This window comes from Oculina patagonica, chromosome 5 (assembly GCF_052425735.1).
Source record: "Oculina patagonica isolate OP01 chromosome 5, crgOcupat, whole genome shotgun sequence".
In the NCBI taxonomy this organism is placed as follows: Eukaryota; Metazoa; Cnidaria; class Anthozoa; order Scleractinia; family Oculinidae; genus Oculina; species Oculina patagonica.
In genome coordinates, this window is record NC_135762.1 from 28,063,216 (window position 1) to 28,086,263 (window position 23,048).

A 23,048-nucleotide genomic window follows, 5' to 3' on the forward strand; every position below is an offset into this window, starting at 1 on the left:
ACCCGTGAAACAACATCTAACAATTAGTGCTAAATAGTGAAAACTAAACAAAAGAAAGCAATGGAATAAGTGTCTAACAGTATCTATTTGAGTAGCAACTATTTCACGGTTGAAGTAAAATCACTCTAGTATTTTTTTTATAATTAGCACAGTTTTGAATATTATGGCTGGAGTGTTTAAAAAAAAAAAAACACTCCATCCATACGCAGCCAATGCAAACAAAAGAAAAGACTGCTAGCTTTCCATACGTCCCTTACCAATCAACGGCATATGTTGATTTTCCTCAGTCAACTTGTCGTATAATTGAGCACAAAATATCTTACAGCCCGCTGTACATTATATTTCCTTGAAAGCGACTAAAGCCTGGTTTTCACTGGCGACGCAAGCATAAGTGCTAGCACAAGCGCAAGGATAACAGCTTTTATTTCTTCGTGAAAACGGTTTTGAATCAAGCAAAAACACAAGCGCATTGCATTTTAAGGCTTTCTCTAGTGCTTGCCCATTTTGCGTGATCACGCTTGCGCTTGCGCTTGTCCTTGCGTCGCTAGTGAAAACCAGGCTTAACAAGATGGTCACGCATCATTCGTGGCCATGATCTGGTTTGTTTCGAACCCCTTCAATTTCTTTGAATTCTCTCACAATCAAGAGTCACAGGCTATCATATAAACCGAAAATTGACGGCTAGCTAGTATTTTCACCACTTTGTTTAGCGTAATGTTTCTTCAGCAGTCTATTTTTTTTTGCGTACTTTGAAATCGATCTAAAATGTAAACTACGTGCTTTGAATATGCTTAACTTGGTCAACACGTGGTTGCTACCAAAACAAACACAACCGACACTTGCTACTGTCATGTGACAATGTAACGTTTTGCTCAAAGACTCAGACTGACCGCAGCGTTGCTGAAAGACCTGGTAACAAACACTGATGTAACGCAAATCAAGTTTTGAACATAACGTATAGCTACGTATGACTTCTACATTTTTTTTACAGTTTTGCTGACTCTCTTCAAAGGAGTTAAAGGTACTGAGTATTTGAGATGCAGCTATAGTTGCATGTGATATAATTAATGCTCAGCACATTCCCAAGTATTGATAAAATTACAGAGATTTTATTGAACGCCCTGTTCTGACCAATACTTGGGAATGTACTGGGAAGTTACTGGCATGTGTGTGATAGTATTAGTTATAAGGACGGGAAAAAATGCAATCTAAGTAGGCCATATTTGCTATAAAGGCTCTTGTGAATACTTTATTCTTTATTTATTCTTTATTGTGAAGTGAATTACTCTCGGATTGTATAGATTAGCTTTCAACATAGATAAATCTCCGAGGCAATTTCAACACTACTACGGTACAACGGGCAAAGACAAGACCTCAACACTGGCAACTTCGTGCCCTAAACTTTACGATAAGTGTGTGGTTTCTTTAGCGTCCATTGCTAAACCATAACAGTACACTAAAGATGCAGGAGATGGGGCCTTCGATTTATCGTCCTTATCCGAGAAGGACTGGAATATGTAACTAATTGCAGGTGTCATTATGGGTCTTTTGCATTTCCTACAGATGGAGTGAATGGTCGGAATGTTCTAAACCTTGCGGAGGAGGAAAGCGGCAGCGGTCACGAACTTGCAGCAACCCTAAACCAGAGGGTAACGGAACAACCTGTGAGGAACAGGGACTTGGGCTTGCCATGTGGTCGCAGCAGTGTAATACTGACAGTTGCAGTAAGTTGTCGTTTTTCCTCATTTATTTAAGGAACGTTTTCGCGTGAGAGGTCACATATGTCCCACAGTTTACTGATTGCGGACTTCACGCAGTACTACTCTCACTTTAATACACGTAACAAATGTAAAACTTTTATTTCTGGGTCCAGACTTTGACACTAAACGTGGGAAAGAGAAATATAATTTCCGGCATTTTATCTCAAAAATGTGTCTAAGGACGAAATGCTGCTTTACAAAGGTTACACTTTTCGGCCGATTTCGCTTTTTGTTCATTTAGTTCATTTTACGCTTCGTGGCGGGTCTAATCTTTTTACAGTTTTGGGCCATTTTTTTATTGTTTGGTTCTAAAACGTTGTTGCCCCAGTGTATGGTGGTAGTGATTCTTCTTCAGAGTAAGGTGGTAGAGGTTCTTCGCTATATTCGGGTGGCAAATGTTCCTCTCTAGAGTAGGGTGGTAGAGGTTCTTCTCTATAGTTGGGTGGCGAAGGTTCCTCTCCAGGGTAGGGTGGTGGAGGCTCCTCTCCCGGGTGAAGTGGTGGAAGTTCTACTATAAATACCTCAGGTGTATTCGCCGTTCGCACTGAGCGCTCTCTCACATTAGGCAACCACACTGCTCCGTGTGCCTGTGGATGCGATATGCTTTGTGGGTTTACGATCTGCAACAATTGTGGCTGGCCAGAAGGGGATGAATGAATATGTTGTGATGTTTGAGACAGCTGTCTGCTGTCTGTCTGTCTTTTGTTTATTTGATATCCGCACCAGCAGAGCAGAGCTAAGCAAGCAACGGCAACGATGACGCCAAGAACAATGAGCGTAATAAAAACAGAATAAATAATATCATCGACATGGTCAAGGTCAGCTAAAAAGAAAAAAAGAAAACAACTTATCATTGTTTTTCCTGGTCACAAAAACAGTGTTTTTTTCTTGGACTACCACTTGATACGCCGGGGGGGGGGGGGGGGGGGTACTCCCATAAATTTCGGATAGGGGTGTGCCGCCAAGGTTTTTAAACCCTGACCCTATTTAAGGATAAAGAAAGCGAAAATTGATACCCTTTTTAAGGCCCAAAACCGAAAAATGACACCCTATTTAAGGGGAAGAGAAACGTTCCGTGACGACCCAAATAACGGCAAACCGCGCACGGCAAGACACAAATCTTTATAAAATCGCTTTTCTAATACCTGAACTGAAAATTCAGTTTTCAGATATCTTTTTCTCGTTCAGCTGGGCGTTTATTTTAGCTAATAGAATTTAGGTATCCTATCTAAGGATCACAGCGGGAACACATTGCCAAAAGTAGCAAAAATGATACCCTATTTAAGGACCGAGAACTTCAAAAACCATACCCTATCGGGCGGCACATACCTATATAGGCCACATATGGGAGTACCCCCCCCCCCCCCCCGGGGTTGATACGTATCACAAATAACATTTCCCTGGAATATACAAGTGCACCGCAACACTTAACTCGTACATTTGTATTTTCGACTCATCAATCGAAAAGATGTCGAAAACCAGAATGGTTTATATGTCAGTTGCAAGAAAAAACAAAAGACTTTAGGTCAATATCAATGCCACAGCATGCACTGTTGAGTTGTGGATACATGGGGAATTTGCTTGTAGCACGAAAGAGGCGTAAAAGTTGCTAGAGGCGATAGCTTAGAGCAACTCTAGCTTCTTGGGTGTCTAGAAAGACCTTCCAAGTGCACTTATAACCTATTCACCTTTGTTGTGGCCATTTGGTCAATAGTATAAAGTGTTAACTACAGTTTCTCTAAGGCATGACTGCGCGTGCTAACGTTTTCATTCTAAACTTTGAGGTAACATGTGCAGTACCACACAATCCCTAACAAAAATCTCAAAGTAGATTAAACTTCTTGCGTACAGTGCTCAATATTTCATTACTTCCGAGGGATATATTTCCTTCACATACAGTTTTAAGTTTTTATTCAGGCACACTTTATTGAGTCTAATGCTTGCGTGCGCTTTGCGCATGCGCATTAGACTCTTTGTTATATGAAAAAAGCTGTTAGCAATCCCAAGGGAATGGTTCGGGATCGATAATCGTTCGCTGTAATGTAGAAAACAATGATCAGCTGCAAGAACGGACTCCGTACGGACACGCACGATTAGTTTCAATTTAAAACAGCCAATCAGCGACACGTGTTCCCACGCATAATTAAAAGTTCTTTCTCAAGTCACGATTATTCAACACTTGAACAGGACGTAATAATTTTCCAGTTAAGACATTTGTAAGCTTTTTGTGAAAATAAATCTTCGTTTTCAGTTCAGTTAAGCACTTGTGTTTTCGTCTTGCTTAAAAAGCAAGACGTCTTTGAGAAAAAATATTTCGGCGGCGACTCGCGTTTATTTACACAATGCGACCAAATATTTATTTTGTTTTAAAAAATAGAAAACTTTACCTCGTATTTTGTATTTAAGTCATTCGAATTTTGACCATTTTTTTTCTTTACAGTGCAAACAAAAACCTTCAAAAATAAAAGATGTACATGGATAAATGTAAATCAAGTTACGCGACTAAATCAAAATGCGTTTGTTTGGCCGCTTTGCAGTATTACACTGTCCCGGCCTTTGACATACACTGAAATCGAATTTCATGCTTTTACGACTCTCAGATATCTTAAGTTCTTCTTACAGCTAGAAAAATCATAAAATGGTTACATTGATATGGAAGTGATGATTCGCGAAATTTGTACATCATGATAAACAGTCTTCGCTCCTGTGTATGGTAGCTCGATAATAATTGCCTAGTTTCCAGCGTTCAAAAGGTCATCATTATATTGACGTGAGCATTTACACCCGTTTTTAGGAAAATCTGTCACAAAGTGCTTACAGTACAATGGAGTAACAGTCACTATTTCAAGTGCTTTTATTGCAAAATCTGTTTCAAGAGTCATCATCAAAATGGTGAAAAATCTGAAAGAAAACGATGTGAAGTTCTTCAACCCTTGTTGTAATGAACATGCTTTTTGTAAATCGTCACGCAATCTTGTCCAAATGTTTAATCGTTTCTGCTTTTACGGACAATACGGAAGAAGTAACATCAACTCCTGTTCATACTTTAAATTTTGTGAAGCATATAACATTTATGACTGTTTCGTTTTCATCCATAATCATCCACGATGCCCCTAGCTTGCTATAAGCATTTTAAATTAAACTCCCGAACACAAACCTCTAACCAATTTTAACCGGCTTACGAAAACCGCGCAATCTGTATCACTATGCCATACGGCATTAGACTCATGTCACCCTTGGTGACCTATTTTATATTTTTACTAAGTACCTTCAACTCCTTTGAACAAAGTCAGGAAAACTGCAAATAAATAAGAAAATCGTACGTTTAGTTGATTGCACCCTCGAAATTCCAAGATCAGTTATTAGTGAAGTGAAAAACTGAGAAAAGCAAGATGGCTTTATGGCCGAAACATATTTCCGGCACGCATTTAATCAAGTAACCAAGTGGATTTCTTTCCACCAAATTCTAATAAATACCCAAATCCCTGTTCCCTCTGCTCACTATAATAGACAAATAAAAACAGTCGTATGGAGCAAGTGATTGTTGCCGCTTTTGCTTTTTCGTGTCCGTCTCGGAGGAAAATTTGGAATGAGAAAAAAGGCCTGTGATCAAAGCATTAAAGGCACCTTTAAAACGAACAGTTCAGTCGTCAAGTAAACTTCACTTGAAAACAAAAAGTACGTATCCAAACGAAAAAGGAGTCAGTGACTACCAGTGCGTGAAAATTCGCAAGGCTGTGTGGACTGTGTGTAAAAATAAATTTATTCGCGTCTGCTATATTTTTCTAACTATATTTTTGAAGCGTGACCGTCTTCGATTCGCTTCGCTTTCAAGGGAATGTGATGTAATCATCTATAGATTGTCGTAACAAGTTTTTGCTCAATTCCAATAATTTAAAATTTTACTTCAAGTTAAACGAAAACAGTCACGCACGTTATGTCAAAGGAATACTTAAATTTATAATTACTTGTAATATATTTAACATGATATTTGCATATGCGACAAGAACTAATCAACGCTACCTGAAACGTCCTACTAGAGTGTTATGAAAGAAAATGTTTTTTTGTAAGCAAAACCCAGTATGAATTAAAAAGGGTGGTATTTTTAAGGTTAACGATCGAACAACCAACTGCAAAGACTAATGCATGATATCGTGCATGCGTTACTGCGATTGCATACATTAACAGAACACGTCTTCCTTCTTTTTCCCATCATTATCAATGATTGGGGAAGCGACGACATCTCTACTGTAAGCTAAATACTTCTAGTAAATATAATAAAGATAATTACTCCTAGAAGCATGGAGTTGATTATTCTTACTGGTAGCCATTATTCAATTTCATGCAATGTTCAGTTCCCTTCAAGTTAAAATAGCCCCTAAGTCTACAATACATTGACCAATTGAACTCGGCTTACCCAAGAAAACGAGGCTAGAACAACTTTTCTTCATAGTTTTACCACATTCTCTTTGGTAAATGAAACAAAGTTGAGAAACAGAATTGTCAAAGATTTCGTGCAAGAAAGTTACTTTAGTTCAACCATCGTATTTTCCAAATATTTTTTCACGTGCGTCACTGCAATAATTAAGGATCCAGTTCCACCCAATTGACTTTGCGGCCGTTGTTGTTTTAAAACAAACTCGCCATTCAAAACAATAACAATTAATTAACCGCAAAGCCAAGTGAGTGAAGTGGGCCTTTGATATGAAAGTATGAACGTTCACAAATGTAATGCACTTTTACAATCACCGGAGTGTGTCATGTTTAGGTGGTTCGATTTGTTCTCGTTGTTTTAGGCCCAGTTATTGTTATACATCATGACAATGATGTGTTTTACTTTGCTTTATACGGTAGCTGTCGCATTTTTTCGCGCAGTCAACTTTTGGTCGAAAGCTGTCAAAAGTGAAGCGCGCGAGTGACGTCATCATAACTTAGACAAGACTCAGACAAACAGACCGGAGTGGCGAACGTTTTTCTTAAAACACTTTCTAACACAGCCGGTGTTCCTAAAACACTTTTATGGAACAAAAACTTCGCCAAGATTCTCTCTATTTTGCTCTGAACACGCTAATGTTGCCTGGGAATCGTAGGGGATATAATCATTTGGATTCTATTTTTAAGCATCGCGCGCTTCGCTATTCAGACATGAAATAACGTCACAACACGCCACACAAATGCGTGCATCAACTTTGTACTTTGGTTGATATGACCGCTGATAAGTTAATGCGAAAATTTTAATTTTAAGATCCCTGAGTGTTGTGCATTTACGGAAAAATGCGATGAGTCGCAGATTACTAGACCAAGCAGCATTAGACTAATTATTACTTCTTGTCAAGCTCGTCATTCAAAACTAAGACAATTAGCCGGTAAGCCAAATTGGTGAAGCGGGCCTTTGATATAAAAAAACATGCCCCTACACTGTTTCAATACACTTTTAAAGCAATCACCGGAGTGTGGCATGCTAAGGTGGTTGCACTTGTTTGCGTTGTTTTAGGCCCAATTATGTAATTTGTCATGACAGTGACGTGTTTTACTTGGCATCATGTGATACCTGTCGCATTTCTCGCACAATCAGCTCCTGGCGGAGAGCCATGAAACCGACGTCTCATCACGCCACACAAACGCGCGCGTCAAATTTGTAGTTTGCTCGATATATTTGCCGCTGTTTTGTTAAACGAAATGGTCACCAAGTGTTATGCATTTACAGGTAATTAAGATGCAATGAGCTACAGATGACTAAGCAGCAATGTGTTATTTATTACTTCTTGTAATCATTATTCGACACATCACAAACTGTTCTCTTCCGAGCACAAATTAACCTTTACATTTAGAATGAATAAATTAACAAACGAAACGTCGATAAATTAAAGCTGTTTTGTTTTATACTTCAAGTGTTTTTATAATTTCTCACTCGGATGAACATACTTTACTACACAAGCCAAATGTAAAATTGATACTACTGGGTTCTAACTAAGACTTCAAAACCAGGAATGAAAGGAAAAAACATTTCCGCAGTTTCACTCAGAAAATATTTCTTGCAGCGACAGATGGGAAACTGCTTTCCAAATACATTGTTGAAAGAGACGACATCACGGTTTTAGCCACTTTTAGACATCAGAAGATTGATTGTCATCAAATTGAGTGAAATAAAAAAATTAATTTGATGAGAAACGTTTCAGTAACACCGAATTCAAAACGATACAAATTTGGAAAAAATTGAAAAATAATTTGATAGCGATGTGTTTTTTAGAAAAAAAAAAAAAAAAGTTAGGCTGAATAGTTTTTAAAGTTAACTCGTATAGGAACTATATTACATTTATTTTATTGCGTCAATTATTTCCTGTCTTCTTAAAGCACAATAACATTTGTTGATGCAATCAAAATTAATTTTTGGACGCTATAACACGATCTCTTTTATGTCACCCTACCAGAAATTAGGTAATTGTGTTATTTGTTCATTTCATTTCAATTTTCAATCATGTTTAATGGGTCTTTGGTTCTGTAATCTTTTTGTAGTTCTGGGCAATTTTCTTGAAGTTGTTGCTTGATTCTAGACGAGAGTCGTCACAGCGTATGGTGATACTGAAAGGTTCCTCTTTAGGGTAGGGTGGTGGAGGTTCTCCTTTAGGGTATGATGGAGGAGGCTCTTCTCCAGAGAGAAGTGGCGGAAGTCTCACTGTAAGTACATCAGGCGAATTTGCCGTTAGTACTGAACGCTCTCTCGCATCAGGATGCACTATGCTTTGTGGGTTAACGATCTGCAACACATCTGAATTGGATCCTGACTGTTGGGGCAGGACTGAATGATGCTGTTGCACGCATGCATATGCTTCGGAGTAACTTGGTAGATGTTCTCCTTCAATTAGTTCCCTCAATGCCAGTGATGCAGATCTAGGGGATTGTGACGTTTGAGGCTGCTGCATGTTGTCTTCGGAACTTTTGCTTAATCGATATACTCTGCAGCAGAACAGAACGAAGGAAACAACGGCAATGGTGCCGCCAATAACAGAGAACGGAAGAATAAAAACTTTAAAAACAAACTCGTCATGTTCAGCTGAAAAAGAAAACGAAAACAACTTATCATTGTTTTTCCTGGCAACTAAAACAACGTTTTGCTTAGACTACCACTTGACACGTCTCACAAATTACATCTCCCTGGACCGGATATACAAGTGTTTTAAAACTAAACTCGCACATTTGTATGTTCGCCTTGTCGAAGCCAAAATGATTTATATGTACAGTTCCAAGATAAAAACACTTCATTACTTTTGCGTTGTGGATGCACGCGGGAATTTGCTTAGCACGAAAGAGGTGTAAGAGTCGCACGAGGCGATTAGAGCCGGATCTAGCTTCTTGTGTGCCTAGCAAACCTTTCAAGTGCATCCAAAACCCGTGCAGCTGTGGTGCTTACCATTTTGTTCTATAGCATAACTATACATTGTTTACTATAGTTTCTCTAAGACATGACGGCGTGCTAACGTTTCCATTCTGAACTTTGAAGTAACACGTGCAGTACTCACGCAATTTCTGACGAAAACCCTGAAGGATATCAAACGGCCGGCGTACATTGCCAGTATTTCATTACTTCAGAGGGATATATTTTCTTCAACTACTTTTAAAAAATCGTAGAAAAGCAATTTTGAATTTGAAGTAGTTGCACTTTCATTTTTTACGTTGATTGCTTGAGTCATGTTGCATCCAATCGTCAGCGTTCACGAATATGCTAAATTGGCCAATCAGATCGCGCGCTATATTTAAGTTATGCTATAAAAAACTTCAGACTTTCCCCGTCATTGACAACGGAAAGGCTTTCCCTTGTGGATCAGTCATTATGTTTTTTGTCCAGGCACACTTCGTATATGTTTCACTCAGGCCTTCAACTCCTTTGAAGAGAGTCAGGAAAACTGCAAAGAAATATGAAAATCGTACGTTTAGTCGATTGCATCCTCAAAATTCTAAGGTCAGTGTGTGGAGGCAGGAAAAGGTCAGCCTGAGAAAAGAAAGATATCTTTGCGTGTTAAATATAAACTAATGGATTTACTTCCACGAAATCGGCCTAATAAATACCCAAATTGCGATTCTCTCTCATCACCATGTATCAAATATGCCCGTGTGTGACCACTTGTTTCTCAGACGAAAAACATAAAACCATTACAGGCGAATTGGGCAAAGCTTTTAAAAATGGTTTCGGTGGATGTTTGACAATGAGGAAGCTTGAAATTGAAAAAAAAGGCCTGTGATGAAAGCATATAAGGCTCCTTTGAAACGCAAAGGTCAGTCGTCAAGTAAACATCACGAGCAAACAGAATGTATGGAACCGAAAGAAAAAGGGGCAATCGATCAACAACCCATGCGTGAACATGTTCAGGACGCCCAAGGGCAGTGAAGCATAGCTGGCCGGCCGCTCGGCATACCTGTCCGGTAAGTCTGTAAAAAATGTGTATATTTTTCTGCGACCTTTGATAACAGAAAAGCAGATAAGTTTTCATCAAAGAACCAGAATGCCAACATCGGAAAGGGGGATACCCTTGCATATATTTTTAAAGCACGCTAGCTTTGCGATGACCTACTATCGATAATCTGTGACCGAAGCTTCCCTTTCGGAGCAACATCTTGACGAATAACCAAGAAATCAGTAGCTTTTGTGTATATCTCGTATAAGAGCACAGGAAACGGACTTTAATTTTATAGACCTGCAGTCCAGGGTATGACAATGTAAAGGATATTCCCTGCTAAATCAGGAAGCAGCATCCGTGGGGGGAGGGGGTACTCTCTATAATGGCCTATGCGGGGAGGCTCCGCCCGAAAGGGGTACCTTTTTTAGGCTTCAGGTATATAAAAGGGTAGAGATTTCACAAGTCTAGGTATACGAAAGGGTATGGAAATCTTTCATTTAGGTTTTTCAAAGGGCCTTTACTTAAGATATGTCGAACAGATGCAATTTATGGCTGTATTATTTCAATTTATTAAACGCTACATGAAAATGACAAGAAAACGTCATGTTCTAAGTCTATACCATGTCTTTCAGGTATATGAAAGGGGAACCTTTTCTCATTGAAAAGTATACAAAAGGGGTTCAATATCTGGCAAAATGATATATAAAAGGGTAAGGGTTAAGAGCTCGGGGCGGAGCCTCCCCGTACAAAACTTTTTTGAGTACCCCCCCCCCACCCCCACCCCGGAGCAGCATTTATAGAGCATTTGGAACAATTGCTGCAAGGTCACATGCCCAGATGCTCCTCGCTTTCATTCCTACTTTAATTTCAACACCCCTTTATTCTTCGACTTTCTTTACCCTAACTTACTGCTTCTGTGTACCCGAGTATAAGCTGATTTCACTTTACAACTTTTTATGTCTACAATACGTAGATTGAATTGTTATACCCGGTCTTTCGGTGATCACATTCAAAAGTTATATTATCACAGTGACTTGACAGTAGCGACGTCCGTTGGCCGTTTGTTTTGATAGCAACTGTACGCGCATTCACCCAGAAAAGCAGATTCAAAGCACGTTTGTAAATAAATAAATAAATAAATAATAAAAAATCCGTCATTTCCAGGATAAACAATAGAATAGACTGCAATGTCGTTGGGAATTTTCTTTGGCGTGATACGGCATACATGCATCTACAAGATCACATGTATTGATAGATACGTCTAACCAGGTATAAGACAATCTACAGCGTGCGTAGCAGGCGCCGTAGTTTCGAGCGCGCGGAAAACGCGAAAGGCGCGAGGATGAGCACACGAGTAAAAAGTGGAAAAGACGCCTTTTCCTCGCACGGCCTTCTCGCAATCGCGCACTCTTTTATACGTCTTAAAAAAAGCATACAGACGCCTAGTCAATCTAAGGCATTGGTCATGTATAGTGTAGGGCATTTATGGGAAAGTAAAATGAGGTACAGGCAAAATAAGAATAAAAACAATAGTATTATAAAACTTCTCATTGTCATTATTGTTCATGTCATCACAACTTTTCTCGACAAGCAAAATAACTCCTAAATCTACGCTCATCAAACAAACAATACTTACCCAAGAAAACCAGGCTAGAACGGCTTTTCTTCATAGCTATACCACATGTCTTCTTTGGTAAATAAAGCGGAGCTTAGAAGCACGATTATCGTGGTAAACGTGAACGGAAGTATTTCTTGTTCTGCCATATATTGCCCGAATATATTGTTGCATGTATATAACAAACACTTCAACCGGGTCATGGTTACCCATTTGGCTTTGCGGTAGTTTGTTATTGTTTGTCATTAGGCCCAGTTTATGCAATGCAACATGTAAGAAGAGTGTTGTACTTTGCTTTATACAATAACTTTAAACAAGTTTTGCACTCTCATTCGTCGAGATCCGTCTATTCAGACGTCAAATCAGAAATTGTTACCCGGTCTTTCAATAGTGATGCCGTGATCGATCAGATGTCTTTGAGCAACACGTAACATTGTCACTTGACAGTAACGAGGGCTTGCAGAAAAAGCAGATTCAAAGCACTTAGTTTACATATTAGATGGATTATAAAGTAGGCAAAAAGTACATAATCAAAGCATTAGCTAGGCTGCTGGTTAAAACAATTTAAAACTAAACAGAATGGTACAAAATTATAGACAGCCCTTCCATTTATGTGATTATATGTTAGCTTTTGCTAGTTGACCCTTAATTACAAAGAAATTAAAACAAGCAAAACCATAACGCGATTGACTATTCATGGAGCGTGACCATCTTTTTCAGTCGCTTTCAAAGGAATGAGAAGTGATCATGTTCAGCTAGTTATGAGATATTTTGGGCTGAATTATACAGCAACTTGAACGAGAAAAATTAAAATATCTCTTTGATTGGCAACGAGCATATGGAAAGGTTAGCCGTAGGCAGTTGACTAAGCCAATATATATTTTTATTATACATTAGAATTACTTTGAAACATGTGATTGGTCGAGAGCATTCAGTCAATATACAGTAGCATGTGAACTCGACATGATAACCCAATATCTACAGCAGATATTGGGTTATAATGTCGAGTTCAAAGTCTGCCTAGTTTCCAAGCCGCTCGTCCGTGTAGTGCTGTCAAACTTTAAAAAATATGGCGGAGCGATTCGCCTCCGTTTCCGAAGAGGAATTGAACGTTTTGTTCGAGAATATAGATTCTAAAAACACCAACAAAACAACAAAAACAAGTGTAAAAATTCTGAATGATTATTTGAGGGAGATGAACCTGGAGGAACCACAAGATAAAACCGGTTTGGCCAATGTTTTCACGAAGTTTTACGCCGGCGCTAAAGGAAGTTATGGCAAATTGTTTGAAAACGTATAATAAAACAATTATTGAATTCGGTTTTCACATGATATCGTGAATTATCAAAACCTCATGTCTGTGTTATCCGCCTCAGACTTCGGCTTCGGCAGATAACACAGACCTCGGTTTTGATAATTCACGATATCATGCTCAACCTCATCCAATAATTGCTTAACATCTGCCCTATTTATATCCGATACTTTAAATATTGCTTCAGTCCTAACCCGAAAGCGCCGTACTCTGTAGTTCTAGTCGCAAAACACTTTTTTTTTTAATATAAGTGAGTAACCTATTTGAAAATGCAGATAATTGATCGAATTCACATTGATGTCGTTGGGAATCGACTTTTACGTGGACGTATGCATGCACACGATCGCATACTTTAGTTGAGAAACTTTTTTTTACTTATCTTTATCAATAAAGTGTTATGCACTTATGGGAAGGATATACTGAGTGACAAAGAGCATAAAGATGTTTGTAATTTTTTTCCTTGTCATGTCTTAATATTCATTTCAATACAACCTTTTAAGGCTTTCCTTGCCAATTAAGCATAAAGTAAAGCTGAAATCTATGCTAAATGACAAACAACACTTACCAAAGTAAACAAGGCTAGAACAGCTTTTCTTCATAGTTTTACTGCATTTCGCTTGGTGAGTTAGACACAGAATTATCGTGGTAATCATAGCGAAAGAAGTACTAGTTCTGTCAGCTTATCCAAAATAGTGTTACATGTATACAATAAAACGCTTCAACTGTTTACCCATTTGGCTTTGCGATCGTTTGTTATTGTCTTAAAGGTCGGCTCACACTAGGGGACTAGTCGCAGGGAACAGTCGCAGGGACTTATCCCTTAGTGTGTACACTCTAAAAATTGACCGATTTGTGGAATTATTGGTCCCTGCGACTAGTCCAAGAAATTTAAAACCAGCTTAATTCGTGGGACTAGTCGCAGGGACGTGGACTAAAAATGTGCTCCCTGCGACTAGAATTTCAATACAAAATACGAGTACACACTAGGGGACTGGTCCCCGAAGCAAGTCCCTGCGATTAGTCCCCTTGTGTGTGCCTACCTTAAAACAACCTCGTCATTCAAAACAATAACCAACAACCGCAAAGGTAAGTGATCAACATGGGCCTCTTGTGTCATGTTCTTCGTTGTTTTAGGCGCGCCTAGTTTATATTTGGGGGAAGAGGCGTATAACTTGAGCAAAATAAACAAAATGTTTCGTATTGAGCTACAGCAACGTTCATCGAAATACGTTTTTATTGCTGGTTCTTCGTAAATCTTCAAAACGTTTTAATAAATTGGATTGAGTCCATTGTAATTGTCAGAGTGATTGCTTTGGTTTTGGATTTACTTCACTCAGTGAAAAATCGCCATACTGCATATATTGCATCTCATTACATATTTTGTGGTCCAAGTTGTGTTATTTGCTCATGTAGTTCATTATTAACTTAGGCTTTGGTAGATTGTGCTCGTAAAAGTGGCATATTATGCTACTAGCAGTGCTCAAAATTTTGCCAAAATATGCAAAAATTATGCCAGAATTCCCAAATTATGCTTCTGATTTCCGAAATTATGCTCACAAAATGACGTAGATTCTGTACATAGAGGTGCGCAATAACGACACCAAATTATGATGTTTTTCAAATAAACTGTTCTTGTAAATTTATTTGTGTTTTATGGCAGTTTGTCACGGCCGTCAGCTGTCCAAATTAGCTGATCGCATCTCTGAACCGTTAGTAAAATGCCTCCAACGACTTAACAATCACAATTGTATAGCTAAAACACGCATTGCAAGAACAAACTACCTAAATTTCATTTATTTCTGTAGAAAAAGTGTCAAAAAGTGCTAAAAATTGCTAATTATGCCGTGGCAGTGCTCGTTTCACAAATTATGCTTTTTAGCTCCAATTATGCCAAAAATTATGCTAGCACAATCTACCAAAGCCTATATTAACTTCGTAGTATATGTAACCTTTCAAAACGTTTAGTACATTATTTTCAAGGTTTTGTTTGATTCTAGACCAGACTCGTCACAGCGTATGGTGCATGCGTATGTTCCCCTCCAGAGTAGGATGGTGGAAGTTCCTCTCCGGAGTAGGGTGGTGGAAGTTCCTCTCTAGAGTAGGGTGGTGAAGTTTCGTCTGAAGAGTAGGGTGGTGGAGGTACTTCTTGAGGGTTAAGTGGCGGAAGTGTTACTGTCAGTAGTTCAGGTGGATTCGCCGTTGATACTGAACGCTCTCTCGTATTAGGCAAACACTCGGCTCCGAGTGCCTGTGAATGCGATGTGCTTTGTAGGTTAACGATCTGCAACACTTCTGAATTGGATCTTGACTGTCGGGGAGGGACTGAATGAAGCTGTTGCAAATGTGTCTCAGAGTAACTTGGTAGATGTTCTCTTTCAGTTTGTTCCCTTGATACCAGTGATGTTGCTGCGGTTTGTCTTGGTTTTTTCTTCTTGCAATAAGTACAACAGCAGACCAAAACAAATAGGCCAATTATAATTATCGGAACCGTGACATAATTCCTTTGAAATATCACTAATACGTGAAAGATGAAGCTATCGTTATCTGAAAAAAATAGTAGCAGCATCTTTTATTATGACTGGTAACTAAAATAATTTCGAAAACCAGAATAATTTGTTTTTCAGTTGCGGGATAAGACAAAACACTTATAGCATAGCAATTTTGCCAAATTAACTTAAATAAACGTAGCTATTAACTTTTGCGTAAAATGACTATTATCCAACTGCAGCTTACATTTTTTGACATAAAGCGCAATGTTAGTGAATGCATAAATTGGCTTTGACTTTGCGAGGATTCATATCAATGTGATACGGTAGATATGGAGTCACAAAGATGCAGATAAAATGACGTCTTTATAGATTTGCTCAGTTAAACAACAAGTACTATTTAATTTGATTTTATATATTTTATTTATTTTTTAACTTCCCGTTGTTGCAAAGGCTGCGTAATATTGTAGCGTGACATCCGATAAACCACATACGATACACGCGAGCAAGCTTGAGGCAGGGGAACATTCCAATTTGAGTCAAATTTTGAGAGGTACAGAGAAGGAATAAAAGAAAGAAATTCTTTATATATATTTTTGGAACTCCAACAGACAGTTGATTCCCACGCAAGGCACCCCATGTTATCAGAGGGGCTGTTCAATGTCTTTTTACTAATTTTTAACTAATTTTAACATCACTTTAAATCTTTAATACTTCATATTTCTCCAAATTTACCTAACCCTTTGAGAAAAAAATATCTCCACCCAAATATCCCCAAGAACCACCTAAAAATTTACAAAATACCCGCAAAACATAGATTTGTGTAATGAGGAGAGAGTTTTTGAATTGCTCAAAAGGCGAACGTATCCTTCTAATCGTTCGAACTAACGAAGCAGATATTGTCCATTCGCACAACGACATTAGGCTATACGTCATCGCCTAAAAAAATAAATGACAAGGTTATCCATAATGGTAAAAACTCTGGATTAATAAAAAAGGTCCCCGAGTAAACAAGGGTTTTAAATAAAATCGAATCTCGAAGGCCAAGTTTTAAGAAACTCCTCCGCCGTACGTTCAACCAAAAACAAACGATACACATGCCCACTTACACAAGATAAAAAAAAAAATGAACCCAACAGATGAAGCAACTTTATGACTTTTTAATGAAAAAATTGTCTCATAAGCGACGGCAAACGACAACTTACCACATTCTTGAAGGTAACAGCCTGCTTTCTGCTTGGTAGGGCCAAGTCCCTGTTCCTCACAAGTTTTTCCATTTCCCTCTCAGGTTTCGGGTTGGTGCAAGTTCGTGACTGCTGCTGCACACCATGTCCGCACGTTTTAGAACAATGCGACCATTCACTCCATTCAGAATACCCTTCATCAATACCAGCTGTAGGAAACGCAAAAGACCTATTAGAATCTTAATAGAAATAGCCGGAATTGTTTTACTTAGGTTACAGTTCCCCGTGTCAATATAACTAATACTAACACATATGCCAGTCAATTTCCACCCTTTTCTTTCCATTCCTTCCGTTCAAAACGCAAATGACAAAATAATTAACTGTCGGCAACAGAGCCTGAACTTGCAACGTAGAACAGTCAGACACGGCCTATTTTCAATTCTCCAAATGAAAATTTACCGGTATGGCAAGGATTATGATAGAGATTGTACAGAACAAAATTTGACTTGCATAAGTAAACAAGAATAGAGTGATAAAGAAACTGAAAGGTAACCCTTTTTAAAAGTAAAAAAAAAAAACAGTTCTCACTCAGCTGCATTTTTTCGACTACGAAGCTTCCGAAGCTAAAAATAAAATCTTACTGCAACTATTTTTGTTTTTGGATGATATATGATATACTTGGCGACAACACTGAGAACATTATAAGGTATCGGTAAACTGGTCCAAGCAAGACATCATAAAATCATTGTAAATACACAAGAGGTGCATCATAAAATCTTTGTAAATTGACCGAAGCAAGGCATCATTAATAACTCTATATATGTGTACATTGGTATGGAATGAGTGGAATCCTGGAGAATTCTAGGGCCAGGAAATGAAAGAAGTGTACGGCTTTGCGGCCATAAAAGCGCCTGAAGCTAAGAACCCGCCTGTAATGGACTTGAAAGTGGAATGCTCGAAGAAAGTATATTTTATGTTGGTGAGAGCGCGAAACAGTCTGACGTGTTGTTCGGGTCGATATCAAAATTATTACCCGGTAAACATCAGGATCGATTAACCCTGCGGTAGAAATGGAGCTTGGGCAAACATGTACTCATGCAGGTGTTTGTAAACTGTAAGCCCAAACAAGTGCATGTAAACCTCTTTAAACTAATCTAAAACAAGACATCCGATAAAAACACTGTAATTTGACCAACACTTGGGAATATGCTGGGAAATTAAACTTACAAAAACAAAAAACAAACAGCAAACAGTCAACCTACTCAGTACCTCCAAGTCCTTTAAAGAGAGTCAGCAAAACTGTAAACAAATATGGAAATCATGCCTTTAGTTTAAAACTTGATTTGCGTCAAATCGGAAATTGTTACTCGTCTTTCAGCAGTGAAGCCTGATCAGATGATTTTGAGCAAACCGTTACATTGTCACTTGACAGTAGCGAGTGCTTACAGTGTTTGTTTTGGAAGCAACTGCGCGTTCATCCAGTAAAGCAGATTCAAAGCACGTAGTTTACATATAAGATCGATTATAAAGTAGGAAAAAGTAAATAAACAAAGCATTAGGCTGCTGAAAAACATTAATAGCTTAACAAAATGGCAAAAATTTTAGCTTGCCATCCATTGATGTAATTATGGATGATATCTTTTGCTAGTGGACCCTTCACTTGATTGCAAGGAAATTGGAACAAGCGAAGTCAAACCGCGATTTGACTTTTCATGGAGCGTGACCATCTATTAGTCGCTTTCAAGGGAATGAGGTCATCATGTTCAGCTAGATATGAGATATATTGGGCTAGATTATACAGCAACTTGAACGAGAGAAATCAAAATGTTCATTTGATTAACAACGAGCATCTGGAAAGGTAGCAGTCTTTAAACACGCCAGCCATACGCAGTTCAAGTTACTCAGTCGATTAATATTCACATCTGCCCTATTTATATCCGATACTTTAAATATTGCCTCAGCGCTAACCGAGACGCCGTTCTCTGTAGTTGTAGTCACAAAAAGAACTTTATTAAGAGAAGCGAGTAGCCAAATCAAAATAAGGTATTCTTAGGATAATTGATCGAATTGTCAGTGATGTTGTTGGGTTGGCGTGACATCATGCATGCACGCGATCCCATACGTTAGTAGAGAGTCTTCTTTTGTTTTTCCCATTATTGTCAATCTAGTGTTGTGCACTTCTGGAAAAGACGTACTGAGGAACAAAGAGTATAGATTGTAAACTTCTCCTAGTCCGTTCTTAAACACGGCAGCCAAGTCTCCATACGCAGTCTATTCAGTCAATAAATATTCACATCTGCCGTATTTGTATCCGATACTTTAAATATTTCCTCAGCGCTAACCGAGACGCCGTACTCTGTAGGTATAGTCACAGAAAAACGTGTCTTTTTTATTTTTATTAAGATAAATGAGCAACCAGTTTTAAGATGTGGTATTTTCAGATGAATCGATCGAATTGTCAGTGACGTCGTTGGGAATCAGCTTTGGCGTGACATCATGCACGCACGCGCTCGAAAGAGTCTTCCTTCGTTTTACCCATCAATCTAGTGTTGTGCACTTCTGGGAAAGATGTACTGAGGGACAAAGAGTGTAGAGATGTTCTTATTTTTCTCCTTGTCATTTCTTATTATACTTTCATTACAACCATTTCTGTATTTTCTTGTCAAGCCTAAACAAAAGCTTAAATCAACGCTGCAAATAACAAACAACACTTACCCAAGTAGACGAGGCTACAACAACTTTTCTTCATAGTTACACCTCATGTCGCTTGGTAAATCAAGCGGAGCTTAGAAACAGAATTATCTTGCCAATCGAAACGAAAGAAGTACTATTGACCCACTATTTCTGTCATCTTTTCCAAAATATTGTGGCATGTATATAATAAAACACTTCAATTATTGCGAGCCAAAGCTTACCCATTTGGCTTTGCGGTCGTTTGTTATTTTTATTTAAACAACCTGGTCATTCAAAACAATAACCAATATCCGCAAAGCTAAGTGGGCAAAACTGGCCTTTTGTGCCATGCTAGGGGGATTATATTTTTTGCGTTGTTTTAGGCCCTTTTAGGCCCAATTTCTGTAATAAATCTCGGTAGTAGCTTGTTCTACTTTGCTTTATACAATAACTGTAGAATTTTGAATTCTCGCGCGCTCATTGGTCGAGATCCGTCTATTCAGGCGTTGAAAGGCGTCACATCACGCCACAGCTTTCATCCAATTTGTACTTTGGACAATATAAACCGCTGTTTTTTACGCGAAAATCGACTTTTGGACATTTTTTTTAACATTATTTTAAGGCCGCTTTTAGATTGTGCACTTATGGGAAAGATGTGATTAGCCGTAGATGAATAAACCAAGCAGTTGTTTATTACTTATCGTTGTATTATTCGATATGTTACAAACGTTTTCTCCCAAGCACAACAATTCCCTTAAATCTCTTGAATAAGCAAGAATAAAGCATTTGCTTCTGTACAGGTGAAACTGAAATCAATGCTTCACTACAGCCTCTTTCCAAATGTCTGCTGTTGTTATACTTATTCAAGTTGTAATGTAATGCCATGGGTTTAATTCTTTCTTCACTTAGGTTTCTGACTTTGATATATCAATTTCGCTTATCTCCACGAATTACGCATTGTTAGAGTCCCTTAGAGTCATTCTTGCTCGGGTGCACAGCTAGGGAGCAGAGGAGACTAATTCGACCTTTGTAAATATTAAAATGTTCGATCTATTTCGTAGCGCTTGTCAGACGTTATCTGATCTTTTTGTTTGCGCGACGGTTAAACCTGGGTTAAAACTCCTGAACCTGCGGCTCTCGGGAATCCTGTTGAGCTTGGCGTAGCCGCAGGCTCAATGACCTTGGACGCCACAAGATCGTTACCCGCTGCGATTACGCAACAGATTATTGAAAGAGTTTCCCGCTGGCTTAACCGTCCCGTAAACAAAAAGATGGGATAACGTATGACATGCGCTACGAAATACATCGAACATTTTGTAGATCAGATTAAAATATTTACAAAGGTCGAATGTGGCTCCTCAGCTTCCTGTGTAGGGTGTCGAAAATTATCTCCGTTTGATTTGGTTTTCATTTGCTTTGCTTAGTTTGATTGACCAATAAGAAGGAAAACCAAACCAAAACCAATCGTGTTTCGCTTGCGCACGTTTTTTCGCGCTTCATTCCGACTACGTTGCCAGTTAAATGAATTTGCGTCGAGTTTTGATTTGCTTACTGGATTGCAATTGTGTGTCCATTGCAATTATAATTGGTTAAAGTGATTACTTACGTCACGCAATCGAAAATCGCCTTATTGTATAGACTTGTTTTATACTAACTGCCTTTACAAGTATATGCTTAAAAAGAGGTTCATTTAAAATAGGCCCTTTTTTCTTCTCGTCAACGAAAAAGTAATTCCAAGATATGTTAGTCACCAAAATTTCAGCTTTCAAAGAGTATGAAACTTCTCCATCTTTTTCTATCTCTTGGAGCTCAGTTTGTGCAAAGTGATGCTGCAGAAACATGCATTTCGAAAAGCAATAAACAAGGAGTGACAAGTATTTAAACAATGTATACACTTTCTGCCAAACTTCAGGTTGAGCTCTTTGACTTCACACCGTGTACATCGCAAGACTGGTAAGTTACTCTTAGATGGCGGCGGCGGGTTTTCGATTTTCGGACTACTTCAAACAAGGATTTCATAGTGTTTGAATTCTCTTTGGAAGCTGAAATTGTGGTGACTGACATATCTTGGTATTACATTTTCGTTGGCGTGAAGAAAAAAAAGGTGCAATTTTGGAATGAACTTCCCCTTTAAAACTTGTGTTACACATTTGATAACCTTATTATATATTTTGTGTTCCAAATTGTTATGTTAGTTGTGTCAGATTTTCCCAGTATATGCCACATTTATTCCATTGCGGACTTCAAGCCGTACGAATCACACCCTGATGAACACACTTTACTACACATATGAAATGTTTAACCCTCGGACGTACAAGGAGGGGGGGGTGTGTGGATGCCACCCCCCCCCCCCATTTGACGTTGCCACGGCAGCGTGATAAATACAAGCAGGTCTTGCCAAAAATCGTCATTTTTACCATTTTTCTTAATTGTTTCCAGTTTTTTTAAAACACAGGTGCAAGATGTGTTTATTTTTACATTCGGTCAGCATTCTGGCTTGATTTCGCATCAATTTCCATTATTTTCTGACTTTCTAAGAAAATGTTGAAATCCAAGATGGCGGATCCAAGATGGCGGCTCTAATGACGTCACGTGACGTCATATGATGTCACAGCCAATTAAAACTATTTCATCTTGTAGAGTAAGCTAAGGGCTTTCTTATCAGTCCAAAATAATTTCGCTACGCCTTAATATAACGAAAACTCCGAGGAGGGGTTCCATCCACCCCCCCCCTCCCCCCCTTGTACGATGGTGGGGGTGTGAGTTTGCTTGTACGTCCGAGGGTTAATTTTAATTGACACTGCTGGGTTAAATCTTAGACACTTAACTCAGAAATAAAAGCAATTCGTATTTAGAATCCTCCTCAGTCATATCAAATAAATGGAATTAAATCCTGGCCACTGGTGGCCACTGACTTTTTTTAGTGACCAATGTTTACGGTACATCATTTTATTCCTAGAAAAAAAAAATTAATGTGTCTTGCGGCAATAAACGAGTCAGCTGCTTTTCGAAAGTTTATATTTCCTTATCTTTTTTAAAATTTCGGCCGATTTCAAGTTGTGTTATTTGTTCACTTAAGGTGGATTTCCACTGTCGCGTTTTTGTTTACGCACGTTAACGCGCGTAAAAATTATAAACGTACGTAAAATGAAATTTTACGCGCGCGATTACGTGCGTCGAGTTTACGTTGTCCAATTTCCAATGCCACGTTTTTTTTCAGGTATTTGCGCACGTGACGCGCACGTTTACGCACGTAGCGATTTTGGGGGTTTTGAAAAAAGTTGAACCGAGTTCAACTTTTTTCGCGGCTGTCTGCGGTTACGCAACGATTTACCCAATCATACTTTTGGATTTCGTCACATGACACCACTTACCATGTGGAAAACCATTTTGTTTTAAAACGCCCATCGATTTACTTGGGAAAACATTCAGATGTAGAAACACTTCTCATCGAGAAAGTCTTAACATTTCAAGAAATAATCTATAGAACTGGCTACAGAACCAAATTACACGAACGCAGTAGTGAAAGAAAACGCCTGGCGTCAGGTCACGTAGGCTTTGAACCGGGAATCCGGGAAGGTCGCCTCAAATCTTCTTTTACTTGATGGTGTGTTTCGAAAGT

At 38.6% G+C, this 23,048-nt stretch overlaps 1 protein-coding gene and 1 long non-coding RNA gene across 2 annotated transcripts; both read right to left on the reverse strand.

The window, feature by feature from the left end:
- Positions 1–1,725: 1,725 nt before the first annotated feature.
- LOC144654433 (uncharacterized) lies at positions 1,726–6,680 on the reverse strand. Its single transcript, XM_078514584.1, has 3 exons — positions 6,178–6,680; positions 5,029–5,058; positions 1,726–2,583 (listed from the first exon to the last, which is right to left on the reverse strand). The coding sequence occupies exons 1-3, from the start codon at positions 6,209–6,211 to the stop codon at positions 2,069–2,071; spliced, it is 579 nt and encodes a 192-aa protein (XP_078370710.1). The 5' UTR covers positions 6,212–6,680; the 3' UTR covers positions 1,726–2,068.
- Positions 6,681–15,120: 8,440 nt separating this feature from the next.
- LOC144654477 (uncharacterized) lies at positions 15,121–19,584 on the reverse strand. The gene is made up of 4 exons (XR_013570902.1): positions 19,469–19,584; positions 18,023–18,052; positions 16,775–16,962; positions 15,121–15,627 (listed from the first exon to the last, which is right to left on the reverse strand). It is a non-coding gene; the product is annotated as an uncharacterized LOC144654477 (long non-coding RNA).
- Between the last annotated feature and the right edge of the window lie 3,464 nt (positions 19,585–23,048).

Coding starts and splice junctions, on each gene's coding strand:
- LOC144654433 (XM_078514584.1), bottom strand. CDS start 6,211: ATGAAGAAAAGTTGTTCTAGCCTCGTTTTCTTGG. Junction 5,059..6,177: donor TTCTAGCCTCGTTTTCTTGG/GTAAGCCGAGTT, acceptor ATTTATTTGCAG/TTTTCCTGACTTTGTTCAAA. Junction 2,584..5,028: donor TTTGTTCAAAGGAGTTGAAG/GTACTTAGTAAA, acceptor TTTTCTTTTTAG/CTGACCTTGACCATGTCGAT.